This window comes from Thunnus maccoyii, chromosome 7 (assembly GCF_910596095.1).
Source record: "Thunnus maccoyii chromosome 7, fThuMac1.1, whole genome shotgun sequence".
NCBI lineage: Eukaryota > Metazoa > Chordata > Actinopteri > Scombriformes > Scombridae > Thunnus > Thunnus maccoyii.
This window is the reverse complement of record NC_056539.1, coordinates 3,334,142-3,352,374: the sequence shown is the minus strand read 5'-3', so window position 1 is coordinate 3,352,374 and position 18,233 is coordinate 3,334,142. Positions and strand designations below refer to the sequence as shown.

General features: G+C 40.3%; 1 protein-coding gene and 1 long non-coding RNA gene across 6 annotated transcripts in view; one reads left to right on the top strand and one right to left on the bottom strand.

Annotated features, from left to right (window-relative positions):
- LOC121899939 (spermatogenesis-associated protein 16-like) overlaps positions 1 to 18,233 on the top strand; it is a 117,323-nt gene that overhangs the window by 22,552 nt on the left and 76,538 nt on the right. For all 5 annotated transcript variants that reach the window (XM_042415720.1, XM_042415719.1, XM_042415722.1 and 2 more), the window contains exon 4: positions 4,765 to 4,854. In XM_042415720.1, coding sequence (XP_042271654.1) covers positions 4,765 to 4,854 — 90 coding nt within the window. The remainder of the gene's footprint in view (positions 1 to 4,764; positions 4,855 to 18,233) is intronic.
- LOC121899941 overlaps positions 1 to 18,233 on the bottom strand; it is a 160,088-nt gene that overhangs the window by 141,140 nt on the left and 715 nt on the right. Inside the window, exon 2 of the long non-coding RNA XR_006096832.1 lies at positions 17,278 to 17,458. This is a non-coding gene — a long non-coding RNA (uncharacterized LOC121899941). The remainder of the gene's footprint in view (positions 1 to 17,277; positions 17,459 to 18,233) is intronic.

Sequence of the window (18,233 nt, the reverse complement as noted above, 5' to 3'; positions counted from 1 at the left end):
AAGACATTTCTCTTTGTTTGATAACGTTAAAAGTAAAGTTATGCTTTGCTGACGGCTTCCCAACTTATTATTAAAAAAAAACGAGAGAGAGAAGCAGTGGTCAAGTGAGCTAGAGAGTGAATGAGGAGAGGGAGCGCTGGTAACATTAATGAGGAAGCTGGTGAATCAGATCAATAAAACGTTATTTTCTGATTGTTTCACAGCGGTAACAAATACATAAACCTGCAGAGGTGAGCTGCAATGCCTGATAATGGCATTAGTCTTGTCAAGCTCCTTCTGCCCTTCGAGATAAGAAAATCCAAAATATGTCCAAATGATCGCCTTCAATGCACGTTGTATTTGTTTTTCTGTCAGGAGCTCCATTGCTCGCAGTCTCTCCATAACACACACTTCACTTCCTTCTTGCCCCCAGAGTTGGGTCCGGGCGAAAACACGTGCGGCGTCATTGCGCTATCTATATGATTTAGCAGCTAACTCATGTCAGGAAAAAATGGAAAACAGCATTGTGGCGAGACTTAATGTGATTCGCCTCTGGGAATTTCTGAATCAATTCTCAATCGGCAGAGATAGAATCCTGATTCTTATGTGAATCGATTTTTTTGCACACCCCTACTAACCAAATGTTTTTTATTCCTAAACATAACCAGACTTTAACTACAGTGTTGTCACATCATAAAACACCATTATTTTTTAATAGTGATTTGTAATGGTTTTGGAAAGCACAGACAAATGATGTCGTCCTTCTCATTTCTGCCAATAGGAGCACCAGAATAGAAAACACTCATATGAGTCATTCTGGAGTCACATGGTCAAAGGATATATTTGGTTGTTTAATTGAGGACTTGTTGTATTGAGGTTTGCTCAGAAATGAAGCAAAATTTGACAAGTGGACCATTTCATAAGTGTTTATAAGCTCCAAGTAGCCCAAGTACCAACTGTAGGTTAGCTGTAAGCTAGCTAGCAACAGACTCACTGACCATGTGTGTGTGCCTCTGACTAAACTCAGAATTCTCCAGAGACCCTGCAGTCTCTCAGCTTTTTGCTCACGTCTCTGTTTTTACTGGAGTTTTTTTTCTTTACAGGAAATGACAAGTTGCTTGTGTTCCACATGATGGCTTTGATGTAACTTCTAGAGGCTGAACTATGAAACTAAATAATGTAACTGCTCATAAATAATGTAACTGGTCAGTCAAAAAAACTATCTAGACGTTCACTTGCCAGACAGGACGCAACAGTTGGTGACTTAGCTGATAAGAATGAAATGTCCCGTCCTTACTATGGGAGAGTGAACAGCCTCCACAAATGCAAAGAAAAACCAAGATCCAAAAACCCCATTCAGTTCACTGTGGTTGACCATACAGCTGCTGGAAACCTTGAGCTAGATCATTCAAAGAAGGGTCCTTGAGTTTAGTGCAACTGAGAATTAAAGCTGTGTGTGTGTGTGTGTGTGTCTAAAGCCTGATATATCTTATTCCTCTATGTCATAGAACTCCATTGTTGTCAGAAAAATTATTAAAAACACATGAATGAGCCACACTGTTGCACTATTTCCTCCTGCAACGTTTTCTAAAAGTTACAGTGTCCGGCTATTTTGGGAAATTACTGAGACTTTTAAGAAAAATGAAAATGTGTATTTATGAGCCATTCTTGAAGACATTTTCAGTGGGCTTGGAGTTGAGAGCCACAGACAAGGTATGGAAACCAGAAAGACAGATTAAAACATTGACCTGTAGTTTCTGAGGGGTAAGCTGGGATAACAGCTGATAACACTGTGACAGTGTGTTTTCTCATTTGCACTGACACACACCACCTGGGTGGTTATTGTGTGATCCTGATGTGGGCGTGTTATGAATATTCCACCCACTCCCCCCCTGTTATCTGGTGAACATCTTACTAAGACTGACAGACATACCATCCCTGTACTATTATACATACTGATAAAAGAGCAAAATATACTCAATAAAGTCACTGTTTGGTAGCTACAACAGCACTTTATGTTACTAAATGATACACTGAAACTAAACACAAGGTTACATACTGATTTAGGATTGAGCTACATTTCAATATTGCGCTTCAGTTCTAATCTAGTCTATTTATGTTTTCACCAGATTACAGAATTCAATCAGATTGGACAGATGGTGTGGAAAATGACTATGTTAGATATACTCCTGTATTGTGTTCCATTAACCTGAGTGATGTCATTCAGAGCATTCAACATTTACTATATAACTATTATAGCTATGATCTCTCACCTTTTTAGCATTCTTATAGCAGCAGAGAGGTGGAGAAACACAGTAGAGAGAAAGATATTGGCCTCGGCAGCAGAGCACTGCCCATGTTTGAGGTGTGGTTGTTAGGGATGACAACGTTTCATTGCGGCTGCCTTGTTCTTGGTTGTTTCTTTTCTACGCAGCTGGTTTCATCTGTTGGTTCTGTCTGATGTGTGCGGGTTGTTGTGCATGTCACCACGCTTTCGTTGTTGTTGTTGTTGTTGTTGTTGCTGCTTTTTTGGATGGATGCATTCCTCTCTCTTCCTCCTCTCATCTCCTGCTTATTCTGTCAAAAGCTGGCGTTGTGCAGCAGCCGGAAGTTTGTCGTCTTTGGAAAACGGTTATTTTAAGAGCCTTCTGCAAAACACTGAAATATGGCTCGGCTGTGTGTGTGTGTGTGTGTTTTGGCACCTCACATAATAGCTGGTAAATATATGTTAACTTTATCAATACTGTGCAACACATTGTATTTTGATAAAATAAAATACAGTAGGCTGTGTGAAAGTTAAGAGTTGTTTATGACATATGGTATTGTTAAAAATGTTAAGTATTACACTAGCTTTGTAGAGTTTCCTGGAGAAGACGCTGCAAAATGTTGTACGTCACATGTGATGAAGTAAAAATAGATCTATCAGCTATTTGTGAGGTGCCAAAAAAACAGAAAGGTCACATTGTGTTTTTTAGACAGAAAGTGAGGTGAATTTTAGAGTCAGTGGAGAGACACGATTACACCTGAATTTTCAGGTGACGGCACAGTTTGATACAAGATCAACACGAACTGCAGTCACATCGGTGTTAATGATGCTCTCTGTATGAACACGTTTTTAAAATTAACATTAAAATAACCAACTTCAATTGTTTAAACTGAGTTGTTTTGTCATGCACTAACAAATGATTTTATGAATGGATACGTTGTATATGGCCACAAACCTCCCAAACCAAAATTGGCAGGCAGGTGCAGCAGATCTACATGTAGCAAAGTTAAGAGTGTGCCTATATTCAAGGAGCATGGGTTTACAGATTAGTTAGACCCACACACCATCAACGTTTAGTGAGCAAGGTTACTTATGAAGTAAAGGGAAAGTGTTGCAGATAACACATCAGGATTTATGTCATTTTCTTTGAAATCCCATTAAGCAAGCTGCAGGCTATACTATCAGTGTATGTCAGGAATGAAATATCTTGACAACTATTGGATGGATTGCCATGACATTTTGATCAGACGTTCATGTTCCCCTCAGGATGAATTGTAATCACTTTGTTGATCCTCTGACTTTTCATTTTACGTCATCATCATCATGTCAATATTTCACTTTGTCCAATACTTTGGTTTATTAATGCTTGACTAAGATGGTGAATATTACACCTGTGAAAACATCAGTATGTTAGTATCACCATTGTGGGCATGTTAGCATGCAGATGTTACCAGCCTCACAGAGCTGCTACTGTGGCTGGAAACTCTTAGTGTTGTTTATACACTGATTGTGCAGACAGTGAAATATGAAAAGATATCTATTGCTGACAGTATGTTGCTGCATTATGTCCTGTTGAAAGAGATGGTCAGTCAGGATTCAGAAGCCACTTGTAAAGTATCTAAGAAACTGTGTCTAAATAGCAAAACCAGGAATTAGAAGCATGTACGTTTTTTATGGCTGATTCAAACATGTCTCAAAATATGTAACATTTCATTAAATGCACACAAGATTTCCCCAGAAAATGGAAACAGTCAGAATGTACAGTAAGGGCAGCTGCCAGCATGTAGACAGCTGGTTTTAGCAGTAGTAGTGAAAAAAGTGCAACTATTACTAACTACTAGGCCAAGTACAGAGAGCAAGTCTTGGGGCATTAAGGAATAAAAGTATGAAATCAAATCATAAGAAAAAACTGAAATTGCATATAAATACCAAAATTATGGCTGATTCAAGGCATTGTCCTAAATCCAGACTACAAACTAATTCTAAACAGTTTTTGAGTACATGTAGTGTGTTTGTATTGTACCTATTGGAACAGATATAGAAGGCAGCATTACAAGCCTCATACAGCCTGCTGGAATCACATCAAAAGAAGAAGAAAAAATGGAGCATCTGTTTAAAAATCACCAGAAGACAATATGGCAGCTCTCTCATTTTCAAATCTGCCTGTAGTCTGAGGTCACAGATGATATGACGTCCGTCATGATAGGTTTTGCCTTGTAGTGGACTTTATTTTTTGTACAATAACTGTAATAACAGTATGCTGTGATGAGTAGTATGTAGTATATACTGTACTAGAATTAGTACATGTTATAGATTCAGGACACAGTGACAGAATTTAGTTTGCAGTTATTCTGGAGTTATTATATTTGATCTAATGCAACATCTTTACTGTGTATTTTAAATTACAGCTTTTTCTCCTCATCTTACTGTAAATAATGTTTCACCGAAGTACGCAAAAGGATTATAAGAATAGCAAAGTTGTCAAAGTATTCATTGTGTGTGTATGTGTTGTATACCAGGAGTATCCAGCTGAACCCGAGACACTTCCAGAACCATTTGCGGCAGGCTGCAGTCTACAGGATGCTGGGCAAACCCTGCCAGGCAGCAAAGTAAGAACTCTGTGTGTGTGTGTGTGTGTGTGTGTGTGTGTGTGTGTGTGTGTATTCTGTCTACCCATGGTATATGGTAATCACTTATTTCCCAGTGTCAGAGGCTTGGAAATACACCTGCCTAACAAGTAACATGCACATTGCAGCAAGAGCACACACAAAGAAATAACTTTTGACATGTAACCTGAATAGTCCATAGTTTTAGAATAGTTTCAGTTGACAATCACACCAACTTCTCCACTAATATTCCATGAGCACTTATTATCCACGCTGTGTGCTGCTGCTGCTGCACATTTATGTGACAAAAACTATAATCCATGACACGTGGTGTGTTTCTCCAGTCTGTAGGGAAAGGTAATTGGACCAAAATATATTGCTTTGATCTCCTCACTAGGTAGCCTGCAGGGCCTTTACAAAAAGCCTTCTTTAGAGTCCCCTCACTCTGCCTGCATGCACTGCTTCTCATTAAAAGCACTTTATGTGCTTCACCATAGAACTCTGCCTTGCTAAAGTTTGCAGTGAATTCTTATTTTCACAGTGGCGAAAGTTTATTCCAGATGATTTATTCTTCCGTAATTCTGTCTCATATACAAATGTGGAATGCTGAAACGTCCAGCTGTACAATCATCTAATCCTGCTGTATAGAAATAACAACTTCCGCAACTGACTGATCCGTCTACCCAAATAGAAATGGATCAATTGTTAGTGTGTGTTTCTGTAGGTGAACTAGTGGTAAACAGAGAGGTCAGTCCTTTGACTTCTCTCCACTTCATTTCCCTCTGCTGTCCCGTCCTTCCATCCTTCTGTCCCTTCTCATCAGGTCAGACGGTGCTGACAGAGCACAGCCTGTCTGTCTGTCCATCTGTCTGAACCTCTCTGCCAGCTCCTGCACTCCCCCCCCCCCCCCCCCCCCCATCTCTCCCTCTCTCACTCTCCCTTCATCTCTTGTTCATTCTTGATTAGCTTTACTGAGGGATGACTTCTGTCACACACTGAAAAAGCAGACAGGAGAATGAAAAAACAAACTCAAGCTGAACTTACACACATGATTTCGGTACATGGTAGTGTTTAGTAATCATGAGCAGATTATTGGTTCCATGCTGTTGAGTCTGCTACCACTTTTCAAATCCCAGAAACCACAAATGTCAATAATGGGTTACAACTAAGTCAAAAGTACAATTCAATTGAAATAAAATGACTTAAATGTCCTTTATCTTTGCGTAGCCTGTGTGATGCACATGACTCAGCCGCTCCTGAGTGGAACATAATGAGAGCCTATGAATGAGAGTGTAGCTGCCCCACAGTCAGGACATCTGAGTAACACATAGAGCTTTTATTTCTCTTTTCTTCTTCTGGAAACTATCCAGCAACATTTAACCAGACAGGCCAAAAATTAATGGTTTCATTTCTATTCTAACTGTCGATTTGAAGAGGAAAACCGGTTAGGGGAACGAGAAAAACAGGAAAAAACAGGGGGTGGATTACGTTTTTAATTCACATGAAAAACAAAATCATTTGTTTATCCTGTTATCAAACCAGTTGAACAGCTTTGGACGGAGGGTCCTGTGTCTAGTCTGCTGGAAAATAGAGGATGTCAGTTGAGTAGGCGGTCCTTCAATGCATTTACACAACTAAGAGAACGTGGCCACATGCAGCCCAGACCATGTCAGAATGTGATCTGAGTGATTGGATCTCAATCCATCCTCAATGCGTCTCGGGTGCGTTCACACCTATATTTAGAGCTGTCAACTCACCCAAGACAGATGTTAATACCAGGTGTAAACAGGGCCTGAGAGGTTTATCCGGGTTATTGGTGAGATCTTAGCCCAGGTCAGCCTACCTCCTCCAGCTCATCTCTGGCATCCAGCTGGCCGTGTCAGTATCTGAGCTTTAGACGTCTCATAATGACAAATATCGGTTCAGTCAGTTTGCATAAAATCAAAGCGGTTCAAGCTGACCTAATTCAGGGATTGTCCAGGATTGGCTTATTGTAAGAACTAATCATTATTATTATTATTACCTGAGTTACATTTACTACCTTTACATTACTTTTAAATACACATCAGGTGAAAAATACACAGCAGACTACACATGCCAGCTTCACTGGATTTTGGCCAGACTCCCAGAAATCAACCAGAGTACAACCCTGCCCCATGTCTGCTGTGTGTCAGTTAATTCATACTGATTAAAACACACATTGATTTAGAAATATGCAATATGTAACCATAAGATCAACTAAAATAATAAAGCTATTAATACTAGATTTTGATACAAACCCTCTCCACAAGACAGGACCTCAAGATTTGGTGTGTCTCTCTCCCGCTAACGTCAAGAAACGACCAGCATAACGACACAACACAAAAACGGTGCTATCCGACTAGACACGCCCTGCAGATATTAGCTCTCCAGCTAATGATACAGCTAGCTGCTTCCTTCAACCACTACACATTTCACAACCAAACACAGCTGCGGTGACAAGTCGCCCACCTCCGAGCATACACACAGCTAAAACTACGTTATTTCCTCAGCAAAGGAGCAGAAAACAAGTTCTAGAGCGATAGCAGAACATAGCTTACCCCTTTTGTTTTTCCTGTTGTCCTTGTTGTAATCCAAAGGTCGTAATAAGCACACATCTCATAACAAAACCGCAGCGCATTGCTTCCCAGCCACAGCTCACTGAGCCTACCGGTGTTTAGTAAACTAGTGCTACTAAATAGTCTTGCGCCGTGAGCACCAGGATGTTGACTACAGTTTATTTAATGGCCACAGGTGTCACTAGTGAGAGGGAATTTCTGATTCCTACATACAGAACCTTTAAGGTGCCTTCAGACAGCAAGTGGTTCCAGTCTAGCAACATTAGTATTCTGTGATATTCTGTGTTTTGGCTGCCTGTGATCCTACCAGCCTGTACACCACATTCTGCTGCTGTCCACCAACTATCTCATAACACAGAAAAATAGGACAGTTTGTAGCTTAAAATACAGTCAATGGTTAGTAATATATAGTAAGTTTTGCTAACTAGTATCAAACGTTTGTTGTTCCAGACCGGATCATCAGACTTTGAAGCTGATGTTGTTCCAATACTGTTTCTCTTCATTGATCTGTCTGTTCAGATATATATAATTTAGGCAAATCAGTTTTGTTTCACTCGCTGTGGTTGTAATGGTCACACGGCTAGCCGCGACAGCACGTTGAAAGAAGTTGAACCATCACAGACAGCAGTGGCAAATGGCTGCTCACAAGAGGCAGCTGAAAACAACAGAGGTGTCAGCAGTAACCACTCACTGTCTGAAAGGACCTTTAGTGTCTACAGCCATGCTAGCAGCTCTAAAAGGCTAACATTTTGCTCAAAGCACTACTGTGCCTAACGTCAATGACAATGTTTCAGGTGCCCTGTGGCGTTTTCCTTCACTGTTATTTATACCAAAACACATTGTGTGTATCCTTGAGGTCTAACAATGCAATGTTTACATCCATGTTTGGCAGCTTACAGTCTTCTTCTAGTGTTATTCTGGTGCACATGTGTCAAACTCAAGACCCACGGGCCAAATCTGGCCCGGCACCTCATTTTATGTGGCCTGCAAGAGCTTGCAAAGAATATAACTTACTCAATGCAATTCTATGCTGTGTTACAGAAGTACGGTGTCCATAAACTACATGTCCCAGAATGCATCCCGGTTTTGTTAGTATCAGTATACGCTAGATAGCATCTCAATATCATATAGCCGTTTCCAGCAGTGGCACCTGGCACTCTAGCCAAGTGGTTATAGGTTAGCTAGGGACGTTAATAGTAGCAGCCTGGCAAAATGTCAAAGAAAAGAAAAGTTGACGCAGAGGGAAGGCAATATAATGAGAGATGGGAAAGCAAATACATGTTTGTGCTTAATGGAGACAAGCCAGTATGTCTTCTTTGTAGGGAGGCAGTGGCAGTGCCAAAGGAATATAATTTATGGCAGCACACCAAACACAAAGACAAGTTTGCTAAACTTAGCCACCAAGAAAAGCAACAAGAATTAAAAGGCAGCCTGCGCTTGTGAAACAATATATTCTCAAAACTTACAGCAAAAAAAGATGCAGCTGCTTTATTGTGGCTGAAGTAATCGCCCGATCATCAGTGTTTTTCAGAAGGTGCAGTTTTGAAGCAGTGTATGCTGAAGGTATGTGAACAGGTGTGCCCTGACCAGAAACCGGCTTTTAACAATGTCAGCTTGTCAAGAAACACCATCGCAGACCGAGTCAGGAAGCTAGCGGGAGACCTGACGACACAGCTGGCTGAGGAAGCAAGCCATAATCTGGCACTTTCATTAGCTGTTGATGAAAGCACTCAAAATCAGAAATGTCAACCTCATCATGGCACTGCAGGAAAAGTCAGCAAAGTCAGTTGAGTTCATCCTCTGGGGAACATAAATGTACAAAATTTCACGGCAATCTCTCCAATATTTGTCCATCTATGTTTTAATCTGGTAAAAGTGGTGAACCGACTGACTGACTCACCTTGCAACCCCATCATAAAACAAAATTGCAATTAATCAAACTGCCACAGTCTAATTGCCACACAGTGAACCCAGGGACTTTAGGGATCCTGAGAGGTTGGGGCCCTGCTCTGCCTCTTTTTCTTAGTTGTTAATATAGTGCATATATAATATATCGCCTATTTGAAATCATTTTCAATTCATCTATCCATTAACTACTAATTACTACTCCATTGATTCCTAAAAAACATTTTCCTCACATGTCCCATTTTGGTCACACTCTCTATTTTGCTTTTCTTGTTGTTTCTATGATAATGAAAACAAAAATACATCAGTTATTTTCAATACAATTATTCTAGGTAACAAGCACTTGACTGTTTCAGTCAGTCATAAAAATGTCAGTAATGTTATCATAGGTGAAAGATGCAAATTGGATGTGTCAGCTCTCAGGAGATCTCACAATGAGCGCTGAAAAAGTACTGACTCACTCCAACTCTAAATACAGTAAAGCCCAAGGTCTTAACCAAGCTGCTGATGTTATTATGATGCATGAACAACATTTAACTACAGTGGAAACCACTAATAGTGATCACGTCTGTCCGGGTCAACTGGGGATTCATTACAATATGGATATGGCTACTTTACCCCTTCATCCTTCCCGAAACATAAACCCTTCATCAGCACTCACTCACATACACAGGAAATATATATATATATATATACACAAACACACACATATATATGTGTAAAATATTGATTCTTGATGCTTTTACGATATATATATATATGTATAAAGCAAATTTGAATTGAAGTTGTTTGGTGGCCAAATCTTACACACGGCACCTTTAACTGTAAAGTTCCGCCACACATTTTCATTTTCCATTTGATCTCTGTAACCTGTTTTACAACTGAGACACATGCATCTTATTGCTATAAGCAACAAGCACAGTGTAAAATGTTGTGAGAATTGAAATATGGAAATGATTGTGTTGGTAAAAGGGATATAGATGAATGATTATATGAATTATATTAAGATTATATTAATATTTATTTATAAATGACTCTTGTTGCTATTTTTCTCAATCTTGTATTCTGCTATTAAACTTAGTATAATGAGCGCTAATGCTTTATAATGGAGCACTGGAGTGATTACCATGGGGGATGCTGCTTTCATTCTCATCTACAGTAACATCTTTTCCATTTTGAGCCAGGACCTTCCAAATAAAGAGCGCGGGTTGTTGCCTTCCACACTCTGGAAACACGCCCTGCTACCTCAGACCCTAGCTTACTGGTGCACTGGTTACACTTTAGCTACATTAGCTACTGTAGTTAAATTGTGATAACAGGACCGGTATTGTTATCAAGTAACATAGACTTATTAAAATATTCTGACTCAGTGGAAGTCCCAGAGGCGGGGAGAGCAGCAGGTTAGCCAACTGTCATTCAACGCTCACATGGCAGACATCAAAGCTACTATAAGTCTTCAAATCTTATTAACAGTGCAATAATTTCCAAAGTAATCACCAGTACAATTATTAGAGGGCCTGAATTTAAAGATTGAGACCATAGTGACTCATTGAAAAAAATCTTTTACTTAGTATTTCTAGTGAGAAGTGGAGGCTTTTTAAATGGCGGTCAGTTGGAGCATCTAGTGGCTGTTGGTGGTATTGCACTTTAAGGCACTTCTGAATTTCCATCAGCCTCAAGCCATGGTAGTTTCTACTAACACCTTAACTTTTGCTGAAATTTCTATTGCTTTTATCATTTCAAATGCCTTTTCAGCTGCTTACATCTCTTACACTCTGACAGTTCAACTGCTTTTATTGCTCAGATATTTTAGCTGCTTTCAGTAATCAGCTCACAGTACCTGCTTTCAGCTCCTTCTCTTCAGTTCAGCTGCTTTCAATGTTTACATACACAATGAAGCTTCAAATTACTTTAACTTAAAAACAAAATAGAAATGTTTTCAGTGATTACATTTACACTGCTTTCATCTGCATCCAAGGACACCTCAACTCCTTTTAATGCATACACCTCAACTGACACTTCAAATCCTTTCAGTGCTTCAATTTAACTAACACTAAGTGCTCAGAAAATTTAAGCATTTTGTAGTTTAACAGAATTATCTGTATGAAACATGTTAATTACACAAACTTGAGCTAATTCACAATAAGTCATACACATGCACATATCCCTGCACTGCAGCCGTTGCAAAAAAACAAAAACAAAATGTTCAAATGGCACAAAAGCTGTGAGAGGAACAGCTGAGACATGTACAGCCAGTGTAGTATTGATGAACAAGAATATACAGTAAATAATGTGCATCCTATCTGGGTGAACAGTAGTGACCTTCCATTATTACATTTTTGATAAAAGGCTAATGTTGACTAATATCACATCCAAACTAATCAGGTTGGATGGAGCATGCATAATAAGAACCTGATCTGACCCAAACACGCTGCTTTATTAAACAAGGTTAAAGTCCTGCCATCGCTGACACACTAAAAATAGATGGTTTTCTAAATGGTAATATGCCCTTTTAATTGCTCCCAGTCTCATTCCACGTTCCTGTCAGAGTGGACTTGATTCCTGTTTGCGTGTTACTGGCGTCATTTGTGATCTGAGTCTGATCACGAGGAATCTCTCCGATGCACTGCATGACTCACAGAGCCAGAGAGAGAGGTAGAGTGTGACCGGGGTGGCAGGAGAGAGAAGGAGAGCAGTTTTCTCTTGTTAACCCCTGGTCTCTTTCTCACCTCCCTCTCCTCCTCCATCTTTACACCTTTCTGATGTTCTGTATTCATATCCTGTTTTCCTTTTCTCCCCACTGTCATAATGGAACAGGCACATCTTGTCCTCTACCACTTTTTACCTCCTTTTCTTCAGTTCTTTCTCACCTATCCTCTCTCCCTTCTTCTTGCTATCCCCCATCCTCACTTTTCATCTTTATTTACCCTTACCTCATGTTTTCCCCTATCTATGTGTCTGGCTGTATATGTGCGAAAAAGGGCTGTAGCACTCAAGCAGACCCTTTACTCTTGTGTATGTGTGTGTGTTTGTGTGAGTGAGCATCCAGAGTGCTGACACCAGTAAAATGACAATGCATGCAGATTGGCTGGCCACAGTGCCTTCCATTCTGCCTGCCTGCGTGTTTGCCTGCACAGAGTATGTTTTAGAGGGCTTCGTCTCACTGATGATAATCTAAACACCGCCGAGCCTTTCTGACCTGCTTTTTCTAAAGACTCAGGCCATGTAGTTGACACCCTTTTTTATCTGCAGAACACAGTCAAGTCACTCTTCCAGGGTGGTATAAATCTGTATGAGATCAATTTCTCAGCCACTAACATCAGTCATAGCCCCAGTCCACATTTATTTTGCAGCCTACTGTATGTGTGTACCTGGTCTACACTCGACTTGGATGCGGTCCAGGCTCACTCTAGTGGTAGTGGTGGAAAGGGTGCTGTAAAACAATCACAGACTGTGATTGTGAGATATCCTATACTTTAGATCCCCATCTTAAAGAAATAGTTTGATATTTTGCAAAATGCGATTTGCTTTTCTGGATGAGCATTAGATGAGAAGATTGATACCACTCTTATGTCTGTGTGTGAACTATGGAGCTAGAGACGAGAGGCATTTAGCTTAGCATAAAGACTGGAAGCAGGGGGACCAACGCTACCAACGCTGTTCTGGTTAACGTTGGAAAAAAATAAACAGGTTTTGGTTGTACATTGAGTTGCATGCAATTTTTTGGTGACCAACATATTTTTGAGCTACGGAGTGCATCAGGTGAACAGTTTGCCCTTGCTTCTCCTCTGTATCCTAAGCTAAGCAACGGCTGGCACTGGCTCTATAATTAATGAATAGACATGAGAGTGGTATCAATCTTAATATCTCCATCTCAGCAAAAAAGCCTATATGAGCATATTCCCCAAACTGTTGAGCTATTCCTCTAACGTAACATTGGCATGAGAAATGGTTTGGGCCAGCCAATTTCCAGAACCCGAGGTTCAGCATGCCAAGGCCTCTGCTCTCACTCGCCACCTGGCTGGCAAAGCACTAAGCCCTTAGACACTTCCTTATGGCCCGTGAGATCACATATTGGCAACCCCAAGTTGTCTTTTGGGGCTATGCCTTAAGTGCATGCCCAGGCCAGGCTCCAGGATGGAGCTCTGGTTTCCCTATTCTGGACTGAATTTTAGAGACAGAACATCTGCAAACAGTCAATGCAAAGGCAAATCTGGATGTAAATTAGCCCTGACCAGCGCGAATTAAACATTTTCAACTTGAGAAAGCATTATAGGACTCTCCTTCATGAATGAGACTGAATACACTACAATAATGTAAAAAGGTGGAGACACATATAGTCTGGTTCCTTGCCTTGAACCAATTCGCCTCAGGAGATCCTACCAGGAACTATTGCCCAAGACAACACAGCACTCAAGGTCACTGGGACACACATCCCTCCCGTCTGGTTTGTAAATGCCAGAAGCTGGGAGAAGTAGCAAGGGCAATGGCCATCTCAGCTACTTTGCTAAGCCTACTACTACAATAACCTGCACCCAAATAAACAGCAATCTTACCAGCGTTTTGTTTTATTCACCAGAATTGCTTTGAGATGTGTGATGGCTCACTGAACTTAAGTAATTTCCTGTCCAGCAGCATTTAATCCCTTTCCCATTTACTGGTTGGCTGTGTTTTGATTATCTGTTTCTATTGATTCCAAAGTCACATTGACATGACTGATGGCTTCTGGTACTCATGAGAGTCCCATGAAGGGTTAAAATTCTGCTGACAGCCAAGGCATTCATGGGCTGCCGAAAGACCCCATTTACACTTGTTACGTGATGCATCTTGGGCAGACTGGCTAGCTATCACATCTCTAAAAAAAACATGAATGCATCCAAGAAGCACTGGAGACTGGATGAAATCTGGGAAAATCAGGACGTGGTTTGATTCTAGCCAGATGTTGAAAAGGTATAAATGACTTTGTCTTTCCAAGATGTAAACATGATCTTTGCTCCTCCTAAGTTTAACTACTACAGTAAGCAGTGTGTGGAAAGAGCTTCTGTCCCTTGTGAAAAAGGCAGTTAAAGTTAGGCTGAAATCAGCTGTTTTTCACCTTGTCACTTGAGACACAAAAATAATAAAAAGTGCATTGAATCTGGATTTTATCTGGGTATAGGACACTTGAAATGACTAGTGTAAATGAGGGTGAAAAATCTAAAAACCGCATCATTGGCTAACATTGACACAACTTCCTTTAAGAAACTGAAGTCTAAGTTTACTTAAGAATAAACCAGGGCTGCTGCTAACCATTATTTTCATTATCAATTAATTGGTTGATTATTTTCTGCATTAATCAAGCAGTCATTTGGTCGACAAAAACGTCAGTTAATGGTGAAAAATGTCAATCACTGCTTCCCAAATGTCCTCACGTCTTCATTTGTCCTGATCAACAGTTCACAACCCAGTTATTTTGTTTTTATCTAGACTCAATTTTAAAAGTAAGAAGATGGAATCATAGATTGTCTTTCTTTAAAAAAAAAAACTAAAAATGATTAATCGATTATCAAATAGTTGGCAAGTAATAGTTCAGTTGATCAATGTCTTAAAATAAAGGGCATCATAATTAATAAAGATCAGTATGATGTACCAGAGATTTACCACTCTGTGAACACTGACATATGTAGTTCCACACCAAATAACTTTAATCTAAACAAATCCTCAGGGCTACACATACCTCATCCTTGAGCCTGATCGACATCATGACAATTTCACATGACAGATTTATAAAATGATTTTATTAATTTCATTTAGAAACATGTTAGCACTCTGCCCCTGAAATTATGGCTTCTCCTCTTTACCCTTCAGCAGTCTGTAAATCCTCTGCCTGAATTCTTTCTGAATCTGTTTATGCAGTTGATTACACAGCAGCTCTTAACCATTTGAGCAGCATTTTTCATGCTTTTCTCCCATATGAATGCATTAGTGACAGATGCTGACTGTTATGTATTTGCCACTCAGGGAGGGGGTGACTGTGGAGACTTCCACGTGCAGTAACGTTATGTGTATACCCTCTATATGTACACCGAAGCTGCCTGCAAAATGAGGAGCAGCTGTGTATACAGGTGACAGGGTCAGACTGTCCTGCCCCATTGTGCTCCTCAAATAGCTTGTAATAAGTTGTAGTTGTAGAAAAATGAGAGCTTGGCAGTAGAAACAGTGAGAGGAATTGTCATAAATAGCAGAAGGCAGTGCAGACCTCACTGTATGTTAATGACAAAGCAGAACAAACTAAAAAGAATACAATTTCCTCACAAAGCACTACTCTTGTGCTTATAAGGCTGCGGAATTTTGGACGAACGCACTGAGAGCTTTACATTAATTTTTAAATTTGTAAATGCACCTGAATCACACTTCACACACCCTGACACTCCGCCAGGGTCAAATGCACTGCACAACATGAAAAACTGAAGGAATAATTGCTTTGGCCTCATATTAGCTTTGCCTCAACTTTGGAATGTATTACTGCACATAATGAGGACTGTGGATTTAGTTTCCTATCTTCTATGGTGAAGATCCACTGGAAGCAGACAAATTGTACAACATCGCCTACGTGACCTCTCACTTGTCATTGTGGGCATAATAATGCTCACAAGCTACTGAGTAGCTTGCTCCTTAACAAGTGACTCTCTTCAACAATTTATGGATGGAGCCTCAAGGTGAATTTCACCCAAACTTTGTGTCTGAATATCCCACATTGCCTGCTATCCCACAATGCTTTTCACTTGTGTTCCATAGGAAATAAATTGAGAAAAACCTTCCTTCTTATTGCGCAGTGTTCACCCCGCTCCGTTCACACCTGCGTTTAAAACTGCTAAACTTTGTAGCAAAGTCCATTTATTTAAATGGAATCACCACACTCAGTGGGTTTGCTCACGGGGGTGAAATAAATTCACATGTATCTTTCACATTTAAGTCAACTTTGGTGACCTTTGAAGGAACAAAGAGCCAAGGAGTCCAAAATAAGAGGCATGGCTATGTTTTGCAGAGCTATAGTGTTAGGATGTGCCAGGCTTGCTAGCGCATTAGCTGCAATAGTTCCTACATCACCAAGCTTCCGACACTACGGATGAACTTTGCTGTGTGCCAGTTCCAAGTGTGACTGACAGTGTAGTCGCTGTACAAAGGGATCACTTCACTACCAGTATGGAGAGGTGGAACAATTATAGCAACCAGTAAATCTAAGGATGAATAGAAGGTGAGTGTTGTATAAAGGTAGATTTGAAAAATCCTAAAGCTATCCTTTAATGTGTTGTGTGTGTTCGATGTCATTTATAAACTTGTGTAGCTGTCTGTCAGTCTACATGTCTGTCTCATGGCAGCAGCAACAGACTGAGAGTCGGTCTCTGCCTCTATTCCCCTCTCTTCTATCCCTCATCATATTTTCTATCCGGACAGCTGTCAGAAGGCCACCAGGGTTATTATCTTGATATGAGATACAACATGTCGGCCTTGGGCATCTCTCTCTCTCTCTCACTCTATATCCCCCTCTTGCTCTCCCCCTCTCTTGCTCTCTCCTCTTATATCAGGTAATAGGTGTATTGATCTCTGGCCACCTCTGTTGCCAGGTGACAGACGGACCAGTGGGGATTAAGTGGTCAATCTGCATTATTGGCAGCCTTGCCCTTTTTATATCCTGTCTCATGTATGTGTGTGTGTGTGTGGTCATACACGTGTGCAGATGCATTCTTGATTGTGTGTGTTATGTTCATGTGTCAGCGTAAAAACATTAGATACAAAACTTTTTTTTCCTCCCATTTCAACCTTAAAAAATGGGGATATTTTTAGCTAAAAGCAGGCTGATAGGCTGATGGCACTCTGATTGATCACACACCAATTGAAATTGGGCAATGTCCATTCTCCATAATGAGAATCAGACGCTTACCTCAGCGGCCAACGTCCGAACCAATTTGGAGAGGCAGAAAATGTTTGCATCAGGCGTGAGACACTGTGTCCACCGGGGAGCTCTTTATAGCGCTGGCTTGTTTCTTCTCCTTGTTTACCGTGGAAAGGACACACTGATGACAGCTCTGAGGCCTGAGTATGTGCTCAGAGCGCCAGGCCTCCTGTTAAAAAAAAAAAAAAAAAAAAATTCAGCTTGAACAAAAGAGAAAACCTCTTTGAAGCAACGCATTCAAAGAGGTTTTCAGTACTTGGCATAGCAACAGCAGGGGCAATGACAAGTGCTTCCCCAAGTGGCTGCTGTGCACTGAGAAGTAAAATGGAGATACTTTGCAGATGCAAGCCCTGAGTGAATTATGCATTTTAAAACACGCACTGCAGTGCATGCTGCCAAATTAGGATACAAGCATCACATTCACTGCCGTTGATAATCCTTATATGTTTACTTGCCTGGTTTTTGAAAACATTTTTAAGAAGGACACCTTTCTCCTTGACTGTCTATAGCTAGGTTTCCATCCAAATGTTGCACAAATTTTAAGTGCATTTCTAGAGAATATTCAAAATGCACATTTCCATCCAAATATTTGGAGTTAGGTCACCGAGATAAACAGCTGGTGGCGCTAATTCTCCAGTCGGTGCCATGAAGCCATTGCAGACACAACGAGATGAAGCAATTAAATGAATGCCGGTAAAATCTCAAATTGTGAAAAACCTGATAAAAAAACATGATGGAAGTATGACATTTATGTTTGTTTCATGTATTCATTTGAGGAGCCTTACAGTCTCCTCATCACTTCTCACAGATCTGATGTTTTCGTCTGCCACAGAATATATTTATGATTCTGTGCTTTCCTATTAATCATCTCAGGACCTCTCAGACTTATTTGCCCCTGGCAGCTTTATAGTGTGTATTTTCTTTATTTGGTCATGGATTGATAA